Genomic DNA, 16,622 nt, shown 5'->3' on the forward strand with positions numbered 1-16,622 from the left:
GATTAAATTGTTACTGTGTGTTCTTTTTTTCCCTGTCACTTTCTTTTTCTTCAGTGGGTATCTCCAAGTACTCTATCATCTGCAAACCTCCAACATTTGAAATACTGTCCTTTGTGTCACTCTTGTTTGCGTATTAGCACATTTTGGCATTGAATGTTAAGTCAGAATGTTTGGCGTTTCTGTTAAGTCAGTCTTTTTAATAATCTAGTTCCTAGTCCAGGTTATCCAGGGCTGCTCTTGCTACCAGATTTTGTGTCTCTGATCGCTGATTGTTCTGATGTAATTTACTCAGCTACACTGAAAGCCGTCATCTCTCTGAGGCAGGAATGAAGTAATATCTTGTTATTCCCCAAAGTAGTAGCTCAATTCTTAAATACTCTATAGTGCTGGTTTTTTGTTGTTGTTTGTTTGTTTCGGCAGTTTGGCTCTGAGAGGCCCTAAGTAAAGGCCTAGAAGATGGTTTTTAATTTGTGAGATCAATGGATTAAAGTTCTGATGCATTCTGAAGCTCACTTCCAGAGATTTGGGGCAGATACAGAAGTACTCCTTCCCTCTGGCCATAAATCTTGTCTCCCTTTCTGTCTGAACATATACCCGTATATTTCTCCTGCTATATGCTGTGACATAGTACGTTTCATGTGAAAGCTTGCTAATGAAGTTGTACATCAGACCACAACAAAAATGAAGGCCTCTGTGGTGGAGTAATGGCATTTGGCTCCCTTTCAGGCACGCAGTGCTGAGACTTCTGCCAAGTGTCACTGCATCATTAACTTTCAGTACAAGTTATCAGTCTATGAATGGAAGAACACAAATCACTTTCAGCGCACGTTCACAGAAGAGCTGCAGATTTAACAGGGTAAGGGAGTGTAATTGGCAAATCAGACATAAAGCAACTCGGAGGTACTATGCTAGGAAGTAAAGCACTTGATTGATTTCACTGAGCATTTTTAAGCGTCAGAGTTGTCTGATAGAACTAAGAAGCAAATGCTTTGTCAGGCTCTGCGTGGTAGGCTTTGTTGGCATTTCCATCCTTTAAGACCAGCTGTTAGCATTTTCAAGGTCAGCCCAGACATGGAAGATTTCCTCTTCAGGGAATGCATGAAATGATAACTGAAATTTGCATCCTATGATGAAACTCAGTATACTCGTTAAATCAGATATAAAGGAGAAGGCAGTTTGCTTGCTGTGGATCCTACTCATCTCCTCACCCTCTCTGGCTCAGGAGTATCACAAGTATGCTCCTGTTGCTCTTCCCCTTCTTTGGAAACCAGCATGGAATGAGTTGGTGGCCTCAGGCTAATTCCCAGGGAACAGATGTCCACATCACAAACATTGCCACTACACCTGCTGCTTGCTAGCATCGTTGTTGGCAACTGTGAAGAAGAAAAGAATTCAAATGGATTTGGAGGCTGCAGAGTGCAAGAGATTGCCTCTGCTTTGAGGCTGATTTCACTAGCGAGGCAAAGTTCTGATAATTAAGAGAGTTCATCCTTCAAGGCTGGTGATTTGGTTCATTTCGTGAATACTGAATTAATTTAAGATAAAGTAACTGTTCGCTCGATGGTTGAGGTCAGTGGTCAGGTACAAATTATTTACTCTTTTAGTTCTGTCACTTCCAACAGGAGTTGGCTTTCTTTTTACTGTGTTGTCTCCTTATAAAAGTCCACATACTTTTAATCCGTTTTTCCTCTATTTAAAAAAATACTCACTGACATCTTTACTTTAAATGTCTGGATGTAGAAAGTCTGGTGGTTTGGGCACTGGACTTTCTGGTTATTTTACCCAGAAAGTATTGAGGGTTATTTTTCTTCTGCATTTCTTATTCTGACTTCTGAAATACCAAGCAGTTGGTGGCATACACCTATATCATTAACTTTTTCCCTTCAAAGGTAGACTTTATCAGCAAGGAAAACACTAAATGTCTCCCTCCACCTGATGCACTTCAAATCTGAAGTTTAGCTACTTCAGCTGGTTTGCAGTCTGTGCTGGATTAACTTTTTAATCAGACTGAGGTTGAAAGAGGTCAGATTTCAGAGCTTTGCTATGCCAAACCCTCTTTGCCTAGATGAATTTCTAAATCAAACTGAAACTTCATACTGTCTCATTTCCCCTCTAATGATGTCTCTGCAAATTGATGAGGGTGTTTTTCATGCTTACTAAATGTTGGCCAGTAATTGCTTACATCTTTTAAACTCTGAACTGTTTTAAACTAAGATTTGCCTTCAAGAGCTTTGCTGGATTTATCAAAAACTCTGCATTGCCCTCTTCTGGGAGTCCAAGAAAACGCAAGGAACCTGTGCAAACACTATAGACAGCAACTAGAATATGACATGTATGTATTCCATGGCCTCATTCACAGGACAATTTGGCTTGAATACTTCTTGGTATAGTGGGATATGTGTGTTTCCATTTTGCATGGATACAGCACAGGCACAGCACAATAGGGCATTGTCATGTAACAGGGCAGAGCTCTCAGCCAAAAATACTGCAGTAATGCTTTGCACTTGGAGCCTCAAGCAAAGCCATTGAAGCTGGCAAGAGTAATTTCACTGGCTTGGCTCAGCCTGGTTAGAGATTCCTGTAGGAAGGCTTCAAAGAATTTCACAAGATTTGGTAATTTCCATTAGCTCCATTTACAGAGAGAGAAAAAAAAAAAAAAGGCAATGGGGGGGGGCTGGGGGTGGGAGGGCAATGTTGTCTCATCAGAGGTCCCACAATGAACGTTGGCACTGAGTTGGAATCCATTATGGAAAACTGGTTCAATGAACATAAAGACCGAGAACAAAAGACTTATGTACTATATTAGTGGGTTGTTTGTAAAGCCCATGTTCTGTTAAAATAAGTCTCTCTAGCTAGCTTTTTAGTAAGGGAGCGTAAACTGGTGGGAAAGCACACAGAAAGGAAACAGGAAGAAGCAGCTGTAGTCTCCGGTCATCCGTGGTCCCACTTCATAGGGTCCGGACAAGTTTTCTTCAGCTGGTCTTTAAACCTCTGCTCCTGTCTTCCTCTTGGTGGCTTTCCGAAAGTTTGATGAATGCATATTTATAAATAACTTGCAGATGAAAGTCAAGAAGGCCCCAAACTGTTAAAACCTAAACAAATACAGCATCCCAGTGCTACGGTTTCTAAGGCAGCCAATGAAATGAAAGGGAGGGAAGTATGTGAAAAAAAAGTGTTTTTCTGAGGGATCCCGAGATGCTTTTGGCTTAACCATAGGCTTCTGTCAGTGATGTTTTTCTGTGCTGGTCAAAGGCTTTTTTCAGAGAGTGCAGAGGGAAACTCAGTTACTGTGGTCAGACCAGTGGGTTCAGGTTTTGTTTCCAACATGCTGCATTTGGAAGAAAGGGGAAGAGAAACAGCTCATGATGTATTGTTTGGAAACTATAATTTACTGTAATCAGACAGCTCCCATGAAACGTGAGAAGTCTGCATCAATAAGTCCATTTCTCTTTTGTGTTCTAGGCTCTCCATTCATAAATCAAGTTCGGAAGAAGGCTCTGTAGGTCAGTATATTTCGTTTTATTTGATACTTCTATTGAATTCTTAAACAGGTTTTCAGTTTCGCTTGTGCTAGGATGTGAAGAGCTGAGTAAACAGAATGCCAGCAGAAGTCAGCAGCATTTCTGTGCGTGGGGAGGGTGAGACTTAGGAGCTTTAAACGTGAGATGCTAGGGCTCTCGGTGATCTCAGAAGCAGCTCAGCCAGCATTGTCATGTGATAAATGCACAGCTTTTGACTTGTTATATTGAATTTCAAATTCCTTAATGTTTGATTACTGCTAGCCTATCCATTTGTATTCTGAAAGTTACCACCGCCAGTGAATAACTGTGTTTGTGTATGTCATGCCAGAGGCTCATCTTTTGTTTCTGAAATATTTTGCGTTCTTAAATATGTATTTGTTTTCTGTTGTCTTTCAATTTATTTATTTTTTTTTAAACTTACTATAATTAGTTCAAATTGGTATCCAAACTCATTAGCTAAATTTGTAAAATTCTGGATAGGGTGGTGTGTTTTTTAAGTGTTATTTTATTCACAGGAGAGTTGGAAAATTAGAGCAGAGGGCTTGTTTCTTTTTAAAAATTTTCTAGGATCATTTCCACACAGTGCAAAATTAAGCTGTTTTTCAAAGAGTCAAAGAAGCCCCAACTCTGGGGCTTCTAAGGCAAGATCCAAAATACCATAGTCACGTGCTGAAACTCAGTGGCACAGAACAAACTGCATTCACTTGAATTTTTGAAAAACAGAGGGATGAAGTAGATCCAAATCAGTAGCATTTCTGCCAGATCAGGCACAGTATGTTCTCTTGCAGATGGCATAAACTTGGTAGCATGTGTCCTGGTTAATTCAGCAGAGCACAATTATATGCCTTCCTTCGATCCAGATCCTGTTACTTTTCTAGAATGAATAATTTACTTCTGGGTCATCAAGCAGTATGCAAATCTGATGTTAATAGACATGTAGTCCCAGCCGTGCACAGTCAAGGCATACAGTGAGCAAGAGTCAGATGTAACTGAAGATCTCCTGGAATTTCTCATGCCAAGTAGCAGAATGTATATGTGTGTGTATTTATATACACAAACTGTTTATTTTCTATATAGATATGCACACATATATTAGAGAATTCCTTATCTGACTTGTAGCTTTTGCTGAGTAATCATGGTTCAGCTAAAGAGAATAAACCAACAAAATGCTTCAAAGACACTTCCAAACTTGACATTAACAGCTCAAAAGATATCAAAATGAATGTAAAATATTTTCTGTTTATAGTTCAAAATATGTAAGTTATTGGCTTATCTCGGTCATCTATAGCATTGGCAATTATAAAAGAATGCGCATTTCTTTGAATAAGCTACATCAGCATAGTTCTAGTACAGACTAACTCAAGAAACAAAGAAAATTTGAGATTTTTTATTCTCATTTTTGTCTTAGAAAATGCAACTTGATACCTTCTGTAGTGTTTACTAACTAATGTTTCTTTTTGAAATCCTTCTTCCCTTTCCCTTCTTTCCCCCTCCCTAATTTTCTCTTAGGGAAAGCAGACTGGAAAAAGAAAAATAAGTTTTTTTGGCAGAATTTCCGAAAGAACCAGAAAGGACTAATGAGGCAGACTTCCAAAGGTAAATGTTTTTAAAGGGCTTTTGAACCTATCCATACAAAATACAAGGATCCAACCATACAAAAGAGTAAAACTCGTTTGCAGCAGTGTGGTATTTACAAATCTGTGGATCTGGAAGTATCGCTGACTTGGTTCATTGTGATGGGGCTCACAGAAGGATGAGTCGCATTCTGTGAGGCCACAACTCCAAATTGCTGGAACACCTTCAGTCCTTGTTGTCAGAGATAGCACATGCACAAAATGATGTGATTAACAGGTTCTTATAAATACCATATAAAAATGAATAAGATGTTTTTTCTTCTCAGCCTGACTTGATGAGAGAAATGCTTATCTGTTTTAATTAGAAAGGTGTTTCTCCTTTCTTTGGGATTTAGTTACGTAGACCTGTTTGATTTAGGCTTTAGTCCAGCCTCTCATTGCAGGAAACAATACTACAAGGAGTAGTAGAAATGCACCTGGTGAATAGTGAAAATTTAGGATTGATTCCACTTAAACTGTCAGGTCTCCTTTGATTCTTCAAAAGATGCAGTTGTGCATTGCTTTAAATATTTTGCTTCACAAAGAAAATTCCTTTTTCCCCGTGTGTATCTGTTAGATCCTTCTGTTGCAAACAGATGCCTCCCTGCATTACTGTGACTGTGTTCAGATGGATTGTGAAAAATTTTAGGAACCTGCTTACGAGGTTGAAAAGGGGTGCATTTGTACCGTCAGTTCAGTGTGGGTCCTTGTTGGCTCTCAAGTTCTAACTCTCCACGCTGACGTTCCGAACTCATATCAGAAGAGGTCCTGGAGCTGGGAGGCCAAATATATCCAGCACTGTGTGCCAGCTCGTAGCTCTACAGCAGAGAGCTAAGAGGGCCCAGCACACTGTTCCTGGAATGGCTTCCCATCCACTCAGCTGACCAAAGTATTCCTCGGGGCTGAGTTTAGGACTTACCTGGCATTAACACTTTCTCTTTTGATTCTCATCTTTAGGGTCAATAACTGTATCAGTCACGTTTTATTTCTCCTTCTCATATACTGTCTTGATTTCGGTGTCATAGTACACTTGGTTTTTCTAGCCCTAATTTACTTCATGTCATTGCTTAGTTACTTCCAAATCATTCAGTCCTGTCAAATCATACTATGAGATTGGTCTGGGAGGGGTCTATTCTGGCCAGCCAGATCTATGTGGTGACCACCTCTCAGAGTCCAGCTAAAATCCAATTCCAGTATATACCACTCTGTGTGTGACATCTTTACCACGGTTGTTTTCTCGGTGTGTTTCTCTGCAGGAGAGGATGTCGGGTACGTGGCCAGTGAGATCACGATGAGTGATGAGGAACGGATCCAGCTAATGATGATGGTCAAAGAGAAGATGATCACTATTGAGGAAGCACTTGCTAGGGTATGATAAGTACACACTTCAGTTTTCCTGGGAAAATATTTTATGATGTAGGATACAGCAATTCAATGTTTTCAGGTGCTCACAAAACACAGGAGAACAGGCGAAAAACTGCCTGTTTGTTACTTTGCACTAGGTAGTACAAATTAGATAGGAATTGCATTGTTTATGGGAAAAGTGAGATTTAGCTTAGCCAAATAGGTGCCTAATGTATGGCAAATGAATTGAGTCCTATAAGCAAACATTCTCAGCCATTTTGGGTATTTGACATTAAAATCAAAACAGATGTGATTTTTGACAGATTAGTGACTGACACAAGTGTTTCTTTACAAAATCTGAATTTTGATGAACCACAGGAAAAACAACTGTTTGCTCAGAAGCCAAAAGGCCAATGATAAAGTTTCTGTACCACTCTTCATTTTGTTCCCTTGAGCAACATAACATGATGGAGCACAGGATGTTCTGTATGGGTACCTCAGGTTCAGAAAACATGAGCTTGATCTTGGCTATAGGCTATCATAGAAATTAAGGTTACGTTATTCTCTGAAGGAAATACTGCTTTACTGGGAATCATAACATGAAAAAAAATGCAAAAATTTAAAATCACCAGGGGGGTAATACTGGGATCTCTGCTGTTTAAAAAAAAAATAAAAAAATGTGGGGGAGAATTGTACCTGATCTTTAATATTCACTATATGTATTGGTATTGTTTCCCTCTAGTGGTCTGAGCTATTAGCAGCAACTCTTTTTTTTTTTTTCCCTCATTTTTTTAATCATCAGTTCTTGATGATCCTCTCAACAATTTTCCTCTAGTAGGGTTGGTTGTAAATATTTAGACTTTAGAAAGTGGAAAAAATGTTCTTTAGTTGTAAAATTATAAAAATCGGTTCCTAGTCTTCACTGCAGATAATTTTCTTTATCAAGGAAATTGGTAGAATATTGTGAGTCTGTCCAGTGTAAACTGTGCCTGTGATGGGGATGTATAATTTATATTTTGCCAATGATAATTCATCAAAAAACAGTATTTACAGATCACTTTCTTTAAAAAATAAATCTTATCATTAAAACTGCTGATTGCAAAATAAATGAGTTTATTTTAAACAAGTGAGACAGGCAATGCAAAAGGTCTGATTCTCCCCATTCCACAGTGATACTGGAGAAAAAAGAATGAAAATACATAAACTCTTGCTATTTTAATGAAGACTGATAGCTTCTTCTCACTGGAAAACGTGTTCTCTGTCTTCCTGAATTTCAGCTGAAGGAGTACGAAGCCCAGCACAGGCAGTCAAGTACTGGAGATACTACAGACTGGCCTGATGGTTCTTACTCAACATTTGATGGGTCTTCCAATTGTAATGTAAGTACCTGTCCTTTTGATATGCTTCCCAGTATCATTTAATATTTAAAGTCTTTCATTGTGGTGCTGCAGTATCCTAATTTACTTGGTGATTTATAATAGCAAATCTATCATTTGACCTCATGATGATATGCTCTGTCTACAGCAAGTCTTTAATAGAGATTTTAAATCATCAGGTTCTGTTATTGTAGACTTAAACTGGATTATTACATAATTTCTGCTTTTTAATGCACAGAAAGAGGTGTGTTTTTTTATTTATTTATTATATACTTATATATTTAGAATTGTTTCATGTTATTTTTCAGTTACTGTGAATTATCAGAGTTTCTCAGGCCTTCCCAGCTGTTGTTGATGCATCCTAGCTGAGAGCCTGGCTAAGTCCTAGCTGCCCGCTGGTTTCAAACAGTTCTAGCTCTGCATTTTCTAACTCTCAGCCCAAAGTTTGCAGCTTTTGTGAGACCCAAAAGTAGTAAGGCAGCTTTCTTCCCTTATTTTTGCTTCTGAGTTTTGTAGCTTCGCTTGTTTTTATGGGCACCAGTCTTTGTGTCATGCCATACTGAATTAATTAATTTTTCGTTCCAAATATCTTCATTTCCACAGAGTAGTTTATTCCACTTCATTTCTCTAATTGAAAGTTCACTGATAAATCTTACAGAAGAACACATTTGGCTGTCAAATCCAAGCTCTTTGTAACCCATATATTTGAATCATAGACTTCTGAGCCCATTGATTGATTTATTTATTTTATTGTCAATGGAATTTCCTGCTAACTGCAGCAGAGGGTTAGCTTCTCCTCCCTAAAAGAAAAGAGGAATGCTATGTCATTTTATGAGATGTTTAAAATATTTTGTGGTGGAGAAGGATTTTCTTGTTTGTATTCAAAAAAAAAAATGCCCATCTTCAGTTAGATGGGAACAGAGAGGAACTGATGTTGCCTTCTAGCCTGTTCTGCTATATCAGAAATGTGCAAAGAATATAGAAGGAAGAATCTTTGCTCTTCTGCATTGGTTCTTTAGCCAAGTGAAAGTGTCTTGATCTTTTCCTTATTAGTATTTATAGCCTGGACATTCCCCTCTTAATGCCTTTGACTAAAATACTTAAAGCAGAAAAGCCACAAAACTCTCATTTACTTTAGTAAAATCTCAGAGGTCTACTGAGTTTCAGTCTGAAATACTCTGATAATGGTTTATGTTTGTGTTGAAGTTACCAAAAGCTGTATATACCTCTGAGGACAAAATATGACTCAGTATTTGCTCCCGAATGGAATGACTTGGCACCTCTTCTCTGAAATTATTTTCATAAGCTGTCTTTACTCTTCCAGCCAAGAGCTTTCTTGCATCTCTCTGTTGTTCTGGTGGGATTTGAACCATCTTCCTGCTAACATCAACGGGGGAATCTGTATTCTGTCGTTCTAAATATCTCCCCAGATTTTTGCCCTTGTTGCTATTTTTTATCCTGGTTGCATTTAACAGAAGCTGTGAAACTGCATGCCTTCAAGTGAAGAGCAGATCATATGCAGAAACAAAAGTTCATGTTAGAACAAATGTCAGCTTGGCTTCTTTCTGGACCAAAAAGCAATTAGGGTTAACTGGGGTGAAAGACTCTGAGCTATAACTGACATGCAAGAGGGAGGAAAACAAGTAGTGTGAAGTGTCAGATATGTCTAGAGATAGGGCATGTGTTCACCCAGACTGTTTTGCCAAAGGACATCTCTATTAATCTAAAATGACCAGCTTTTGAGAGGCACAGTGTTGATTCTGTGTTCAAGCCCGTCCTTTGCTAAATCGGTTGACTTTCAGTGCCATTTGTGTGATTTGTACTCTGCAGACTCGGAAACTCAAAACTACCACACTCATTTTATAGAGTCCAAGGAGCAAAGATGTTTTTCCATATATTAGAAACATTCTGTTAGATAGCCCACTGCCTCCTAGCCCCAGAAAGTAATTTAAAATATGAGTCACTGGAATTGAAGTTTCGGGTTTGAATTAAAACTCCTTGGGCAATGACTCTTCTGATTCTGTTGGCATTTTTTTCTGATTTCTGTTTTTTTCGGTCTCACGGCCAAATTGTTACTAGGCAATTTCTGATGGAACACTGTGATCATACTTGATCATTTTGTGAACATTTTGTACACACATGATAAAAGTGAATTGTGGGATACTTGCAGATTGAGGAAATTCAGGAAAAGCATAATTTTAATTCACTTGCTATACACTTGTTTAATAACTTCAGGGATTTAAGAGAGATCAAAACATTAGTATAATTTCTGGGGGTTGTTTTTTTTATTATTATTATTCTGTTTATTGTTTATTGTTTTATTTGTCCAGACAGAGACTTGCTGGTAGTTAGGAGGACTTGGGAAGATGTTTTTATGGAGAATCTCGGTCTAGTTTTGTCTGATAACAACATTTCAAGACAAATAAAAAACAATAATAATAATAAAATAAACTAAGCATTCAAAGAAGCTAAAAATGTAGGGGGAACATCTGGAGATCTCTAAGTGCTCCATACTTTCAAGTCAGGTCTGCCTAAAACATAGGAACAGCCACCAATGAGATAACCTCTAAAAGGGAAATGCCATTAGCTGTCGTTTTTCTTTTGTTTAAAAAAAAAAAAAAAAAAAAGGAAACTCAAGCTTTATTTTTTTTTTAGCTTGTGTAACTGTCATGTGTTTATGACTAACATCCTTGGTGTTGCTACTAAACTCATTTCAAAGATTTAAAGATTCTTCTTCCCAACCCCTCTTCTTTTAAATTACTGTGCCAGGGAATGGAAACTTGCATTTCACACCCTTTTAAAATTAAATCCGAGAGATAAACAGCAAAGGGTAGAAGGGTCATTTCCTCAGTATCCAAAGGGAGGCAGCCTGATGTAATTTCTGTGCTGTTAATTGTGTGTCCTGTTTGCTTGCTGTTAGGAAACAATCAAACAAACAAAAGCCTTGCCAAGCCAGTAGGTGACTTGGTTCTCCGCCACTTTAGAGCGATTGGTGGGTTTAAACCTCACTGTGAACCTTTTTATTCACAACAAAGTTATGTGTGTTATTTATTAGGTAATATAAAATGCAGTTGAAACTGTTTTTCTCCTTAGTCAGATGTATGAAGTCTGAAATACCTTGTCATTTTTTACAAATTGATTTGTGAATATTGATTTTTCATCTCCGTTAAAATGAAGGCTGCTCAGAGTAGCTCTAGACAAGCTTTCATTGCCTTTTGCCAAGTGTTGGGTTGTAAAGCAGGTGCAGATTACAAATGAATCCCTTTCTGGGTTTTAGATAAGGACCTATTTGTCCTCAGGATTCAGAAAGTTCAGGGAAAGAGGATTTCAAAATTACCACATTCTTTCCCATTACTGAGGTGCCTTTTATGCTTCTTAAAGACAGGAGCTCGTTTGATAACGTTAAGGGGCTGAAATTCTCTGTCCATCTTAAACAGAAGCCTGGAAGGGCTGCTCCATCCCCAGAGCTCTGCTTGAAGGACCAGTGTTAGGAGAAACCCATAGAAATCCATTCCTGTGCCCTCTGCTGAAAGACTGCTAATTGGTACCGGTTGTCATAGTTGATGCAGGAGTGGGGGAAAGGAGGGAGATTGTGACAGAAGCGTGTGTATCATGCGCACGCTGTCACGGAAACAAACCACTAATTAACTTCGCCGACAGCTTCTGTAGATGCAAGTTCAATGAAGTTGTAATTAGCCCTGGACTGAGCTGTTTTGTTGGGCTTGTGCGCTGCAGTTTTGATCATCACATAATGGCCGGCCACGCGGAGCTCATTAGCGCCGGCACCCAGGTAGCGACACACGCCTGCGTTTGAGGAGAGCTGCCCTGAGCCCCCCTCCCCGCTACGTACCACCTTATCAGCCTCGTTAGAGAGGCCTTACAATTTATGAGCCTGGAAAACAAAAACCACATCTCCCTCCGGCAGAGCGGCTGGGTGAGGGGAGAGCAGCAGTGCTGCTCCAGCTGCCTTCTGGAAGCTTCTTCGGCCGGGTCTGCCAGATCTTCATCTACCGTGAGCCACAGCTCTGGGAAGCTCCAGTCCCATTTTTGCTCTTTTCCATCTGCTATTGATCTGTCTCATGGCAGAAGGCAGCAAACTGAGTCCACACAGAGGCAGGCCTAGTTAGACCAAAATACCCTTTTGTTGTTCCCAGGTTTTGTGTTATTTCCTGAGGACTTCTTCATTTGTCCAGCCATTCAATGGGGCTAAAAGCTGAATAAGCATTCAGTATTGGTTCTGTATCTCCTACCATTGTGAAAACCAAAATAATCGGAGAGAAAGGTGTTTGGGTCCTATTCATTTGAGTCTGCGGCATGCTGTAGCTGTAGAATCAGGATTGTATTACCTGTGTATGCACCTGCTCCCTTTTTGGCATAAATTTAACTCCGATAAAAGACCAAGTCTGATAGAATTGTCTCTGACTCATAACAGCTATTACTATGTTGTTTTGTTAAGCACAAGAGTAAGAAGAAAAGAAATAATTGCAATATACCTTCCATAGCACCAATTGTCTCTGACTAAATATAAGTGTAGCTACAGCAAATCCATATTATTCAGGGCTATACTGTATTTCAGTGATTCAGCTTGCTGATGCTTTCAGAATACATCAGGTTTTAAATTGATTTTTATTCTTAATACTGATGGATTTTTGAAGTGGTTAACCATTTGTTAATGTTATAACTGCTAATCACATAGGGCTATATGTTACAGGAAAAAAAACCCTTCTTTCCAACCTGTTAGAGCTAAGGTAGAAGTCAGTGAGTATTCAGAACCAGTGTTAGATGTGAATGGAGACTAGGGTAGGAGGAGATTTTGTAATTTAAACAGTAGTATTTAAACGGAAACAACATGAATACTTTGAGCATTTTGAAAGCTATGCACTGTCAGGCCCGGATTTGCTGTTATCGGAGGATCTACCAGTTTTTGAGTTATTTTTTTTCCTTGAAAGGCTTAGGAGTGGCACAGGATGTTCCCAAGTTTCAGTTCTTGAAGATCTTGTTGCTGCCTCCAGGCCCTGTGTGCTCTTTGAAGTAGCAGAGGGGAGCTGATACTCAGTGTGCCTGTGAATGAATGCAGAGCATTCAGCGTTGCTCTGAAGAGTCTAGTGACCCAATTTGTGTGAAGATCTCCCGAAAGGCACTAATGCCCCTCATTGTGTTGGATAGTATATTTATTATTCGTTTCCAAGTTTCTGTAATATTCTCAGCACTTATTAATAGTAGCGATGAAGAAAGAGCCAATAATAAGACAGCATCAAAACGGAGAATTCCCAGGCTGTACGTCTAGCATGGGGGTCTGTCTGGGGTAGCACTGTCTGCCCTCATTCTCCAGTGATCTCAGTCAGCGCAGGTGTCCAGCACCTCGTGCTGGAATCTAGTAGCAGAAGAATAACTGCATTTTTGCTATGAACTTTCCCCCCATCTCTGTCCATGCACAACAGCAGGGTTTCTCATGGGTATAGTAACACAAGAGCATTCGTGAGAGAAACACAAATTGCCATTACAGTTTCCAGGACAGTACACAAAGTTTGAAGTTAGATCAGTGCTGCATGGAGTGGGAAATCACGGATGTGTTTATATGTTGCTTTGAAGAACGCTGTAAGGTGTTGTTTGGGTTGTTTTGGTTTTCTTTCAACCTATTTGGTCTGATTTTTTCCAGAAAATTTTAGAATTTGGAGAATACATTTATTTAGGAATACAACTATATGACTTCAATAAGTACTACTTACCACGGAAGACCTGCCCAAGTTGTCCTCAGATACAGATTAGCTAGGTGTGTGTCTGTATAGCTGGTGGGACCATATATTGTCACCACAAGGTTGTACACAGACATTGACAGCGGTATAAGCCAAGTACACCTCCTGGTCACTGCCAGCAGGAGTTGCTCCTGCATATGTGAAGACTGGATGTAATTAGTCTGTAGGAAGGTCTCTAAGAAAAGTCTTCCTGCTATCATGACAGAGAAGAGAGAGCTTGCAGGAGCGCACAGGTGGTGACTGTGATTAACCACTTCTGTTTTGACTGCATTCAAACAAGCCCCATTGACTAACTTCACCACAAAATGCTTGGCCACGTATTTCAGGAGGGTGGAAGGTGGGAAGGCAAATTAGTTGAATATTCATTCCCTACCACCTTATTCTGTCTTGTATACCTTTCGGCCTTTGGGCAGCTGCCTAATTTCTCTGCATGTTACCTAGAGGAAGTGAGACCGTGGGTTACAGCTTTTTCCTGTGACCGTTCCCACTGCGTGCATCAGCCAGCAGGAGATGCTGTAATCCAGAATGTGGTTTCCCTGCCCCCATCTTTTCAGAGACCAAGCCTATTAAATTGGAACAAAGCCCTGCTCAGTTCAAGAACTAAGAATCTCAAAAGCCATGTGTTTCACTGCCCTATTTGGCAGACCCAGGCTGAATAATCTTTACTTGTGGTACAATAGAAGATTTTAATTGTGCTCCTGTCGTTTACCACTTGCCCCTTTCCCCCCGCACTGCTGGTGTTTACTTCTCGCACTTAGGACAGCAGCGTTAATGGTTTGATTGTTCAAAAATGCGATAAGAATATAATTTAAATTACCATACCCTTTGCTAAAGGGCTCTCATTGTTTTGTCGTTGTTGTTGTTTTTCCTAAACCATCTCTGATACGAATTTCACTGTATTTCATGTATTTCCCTTCCACCACTGGTTTTATGAAACGCTCAGGGGTTGGTTTCCAGGACCAATGGTGTACTCCATTCATCAGTAACACAGTCTACACCAAAAAGTAGGGATTCTCCTCGTGTCCTCTTGGCCTTGCCAAAACCCACGATGAAGTAGAGTCTCTCTCTCCCATGTGTAGAAAAGTCTGCAGGAGAATTGGAAAGGAATGCTGGATGGTAACAGATACAAAGTAATGTAACGCAGAGCTTCATTCTGCCACATATACCTATGATGAGTGGTACGTGAGCGCAGTCATAATGTCATTAAAATTAATTATTCTAATCGCAAGAGAAACAGTTCAACCGTGAAGAAATGTATCTGGCGTGCAGATGCAAACGTCAGCAATGTGCTTCTCAAAATTATTTAACAAAAACCTGGAAACAGTTAACATCTAGGAATTTGCCTAAGCAGCTATTCTAGTATCAAGACAGACCTCCAGGGGGAATTAAATTATTGTGCTCTTGTTACTTATGACAAATATTTCCCACTAATTTCAGCAAGCAGTGTCGTCACCAGCTAATGTGTAATACATCTTTCACCAAAGTAGCCGTTAGACTCTCCTTTGATTTCCTTGTAAGTAATCACAGGCCAAACCCAGACGTGGGACTGCTTTTTTCTTCGGTTTACCTGGGGGGCTGACACTACTGCTTCATGCTTTAGACTCGCACAGTCTTTGCAATTCATGCTCTTGCAGTTAATTTTGGGAAGAGGCAAAGAACTTTATGACCACATGCAATTTTCTTTAAAATCTTGGAGGCCCTTTTTGGGAGCCTCAGAACATGATAAGGATTATCACATCTGAATTTCACACACTTTTCTATAAACAGCCTCTCTAAGGATTAGAGGTTTGTGAATATTTCTTAGTGAAACCAAAACCTTCAAAACTCAAGTTGCAAGCCCAAAACTTAGATCAATTTCACTCCCGGCCATGAACTTTAAGGGAATCTGGGATATGTTTCAAGGAAGTCGCTGTCATGTTTCACTCGATGTGGGCTGGTATGTTATTGAAATTGGAGAACACCAGCTGGTTTTATCCAAAGCTTAGAATTTTCCATGGGGTTTTACATCAGAGTTTTGGGGCTGAAGTAATTCAAGGGTAAAATCCCAGCTACAACATGCCAGTAAATCCAGTTTACATGACTGTTAGGGAATAGAAAAGCTGTAAAATTGGTAATACAAAGATGGAGAAAATTGAAGAAAGATACATGGCCAGGTGGCTATTTAAAATCAGCCAGTCATCAAAGGAAGTAGATACTTAGTCCTGCTATGATTTCACTGTGTGACTGATCTGGAGTGAACCCAGATCAACTGTCCATTAAAGGTATTGTTCTGAGTAAGGGGGGATTATACATGTATATTCTTGGCTTAAAGAGGGTGCTGTTGTATTCCTTCACTACTGCTTCCCACCGCTGGATAGCACTGCTGCTAATTAGCAGAGGTTTTGCTCCATTTTCTTGTGCTTTGGAAAGAATTGCCCCAATTCTGGATTGCCTCAAGGTCCAGGATTAGGTACGGTTGACTGTAATTTACTTGGGCATCTCAGAGTCTGTTTCTTAGGAAGGGAGGTTTGAGCCCAGCCTAGGAGGAGAAGTTGGAAGTCACACTACAGTGTTTCATAAAGCCACAACGTGGCCAGTTCTAGACCAGGCTGAGATTTTGGAATTAAACATCATTGCCAGTTGTTAGTGATGTTCTTTTTTTTTTTTTTTTTTTTTTAAAGCACTGCAAACCAAAAAAAGGGGAAAAAAAAAAAGTAAGTTTGCTAATTTGAAGAACATTAAAGTAAGTTTATTTTTCTGTCAAATTAGCCCTTTATAAAGGGAAATTATCAGGGGGGCTTTTGTCAAAAGAATTTAAAAGTGAAAATAAAAAGAGCCTGGTAAAGGGCTTAAGTTATATTTCCTATAGACACAGGCTCCACTCTAGCGGTTGCGTTTGAGGGTCAGTCTTCGTCCTGCCTTTGCACAGATTCTCTGTATTTTTTTCTTTAACTGAAATTCCATAGACAGTAATTAAGGAACTGGAGGCCAGCAAGAGGTCAGCAAGCTTTCGTCAGTGAAAACAGGGATTGT

At 39.5% G+C, this 16,622-nt stretch overlaps 1 protein-coding gene across 5 annotated transcripts in view; it reads left to right on the top strand.

Annotated features, from left to right (window-relative positions):
* The window catches only part of SASH1 (SAM and SH3 domain containing 1), a 549,635-nt gene that overhangs the window by 494,054 nt on the left and 38,959 nt on the right, over positions 1–16,622 (top strand). For 4 of the 5 annotated variants that reach the window (XM_032183554.1, XM_032183556.1, XM_032183558.1 and 1 more), the window contains exons 5-8: positions 3,463–3,503; positions 5,031–5,117; positions 6,391–6,503; positions 7,756–7,857. In XM_032183554.1, coding sequence (XP_032039445.1) covers positions 3,463–3,503; positions 5,031–5,117; positions 6,391–6,503; positions 7,756–7,857 — 343 coding nt within the window. The remainder of the gene's footprint in view (positions 1–3,462; positions 3,504–5,030; positions 5,118–6,390; positions 6,504–7,755; positions 7,858–16,622) is intronic. The other variant, XM_032183555.1, reaches the window with a different exon arrangement.

This window comes from Aythya fuligula, chromosome 3, assembly GCF_009819795.1.
Source record: "Aythya fuligula isolate bAytFul2 chromosome 3, bAytFul2.pri, whole genome shotgun sequence".
NCBI lineage: Eukaryota > Metazoa > Chordata > Aves > Anseriformes > Anatidae > Aythya > Aythya fuligula.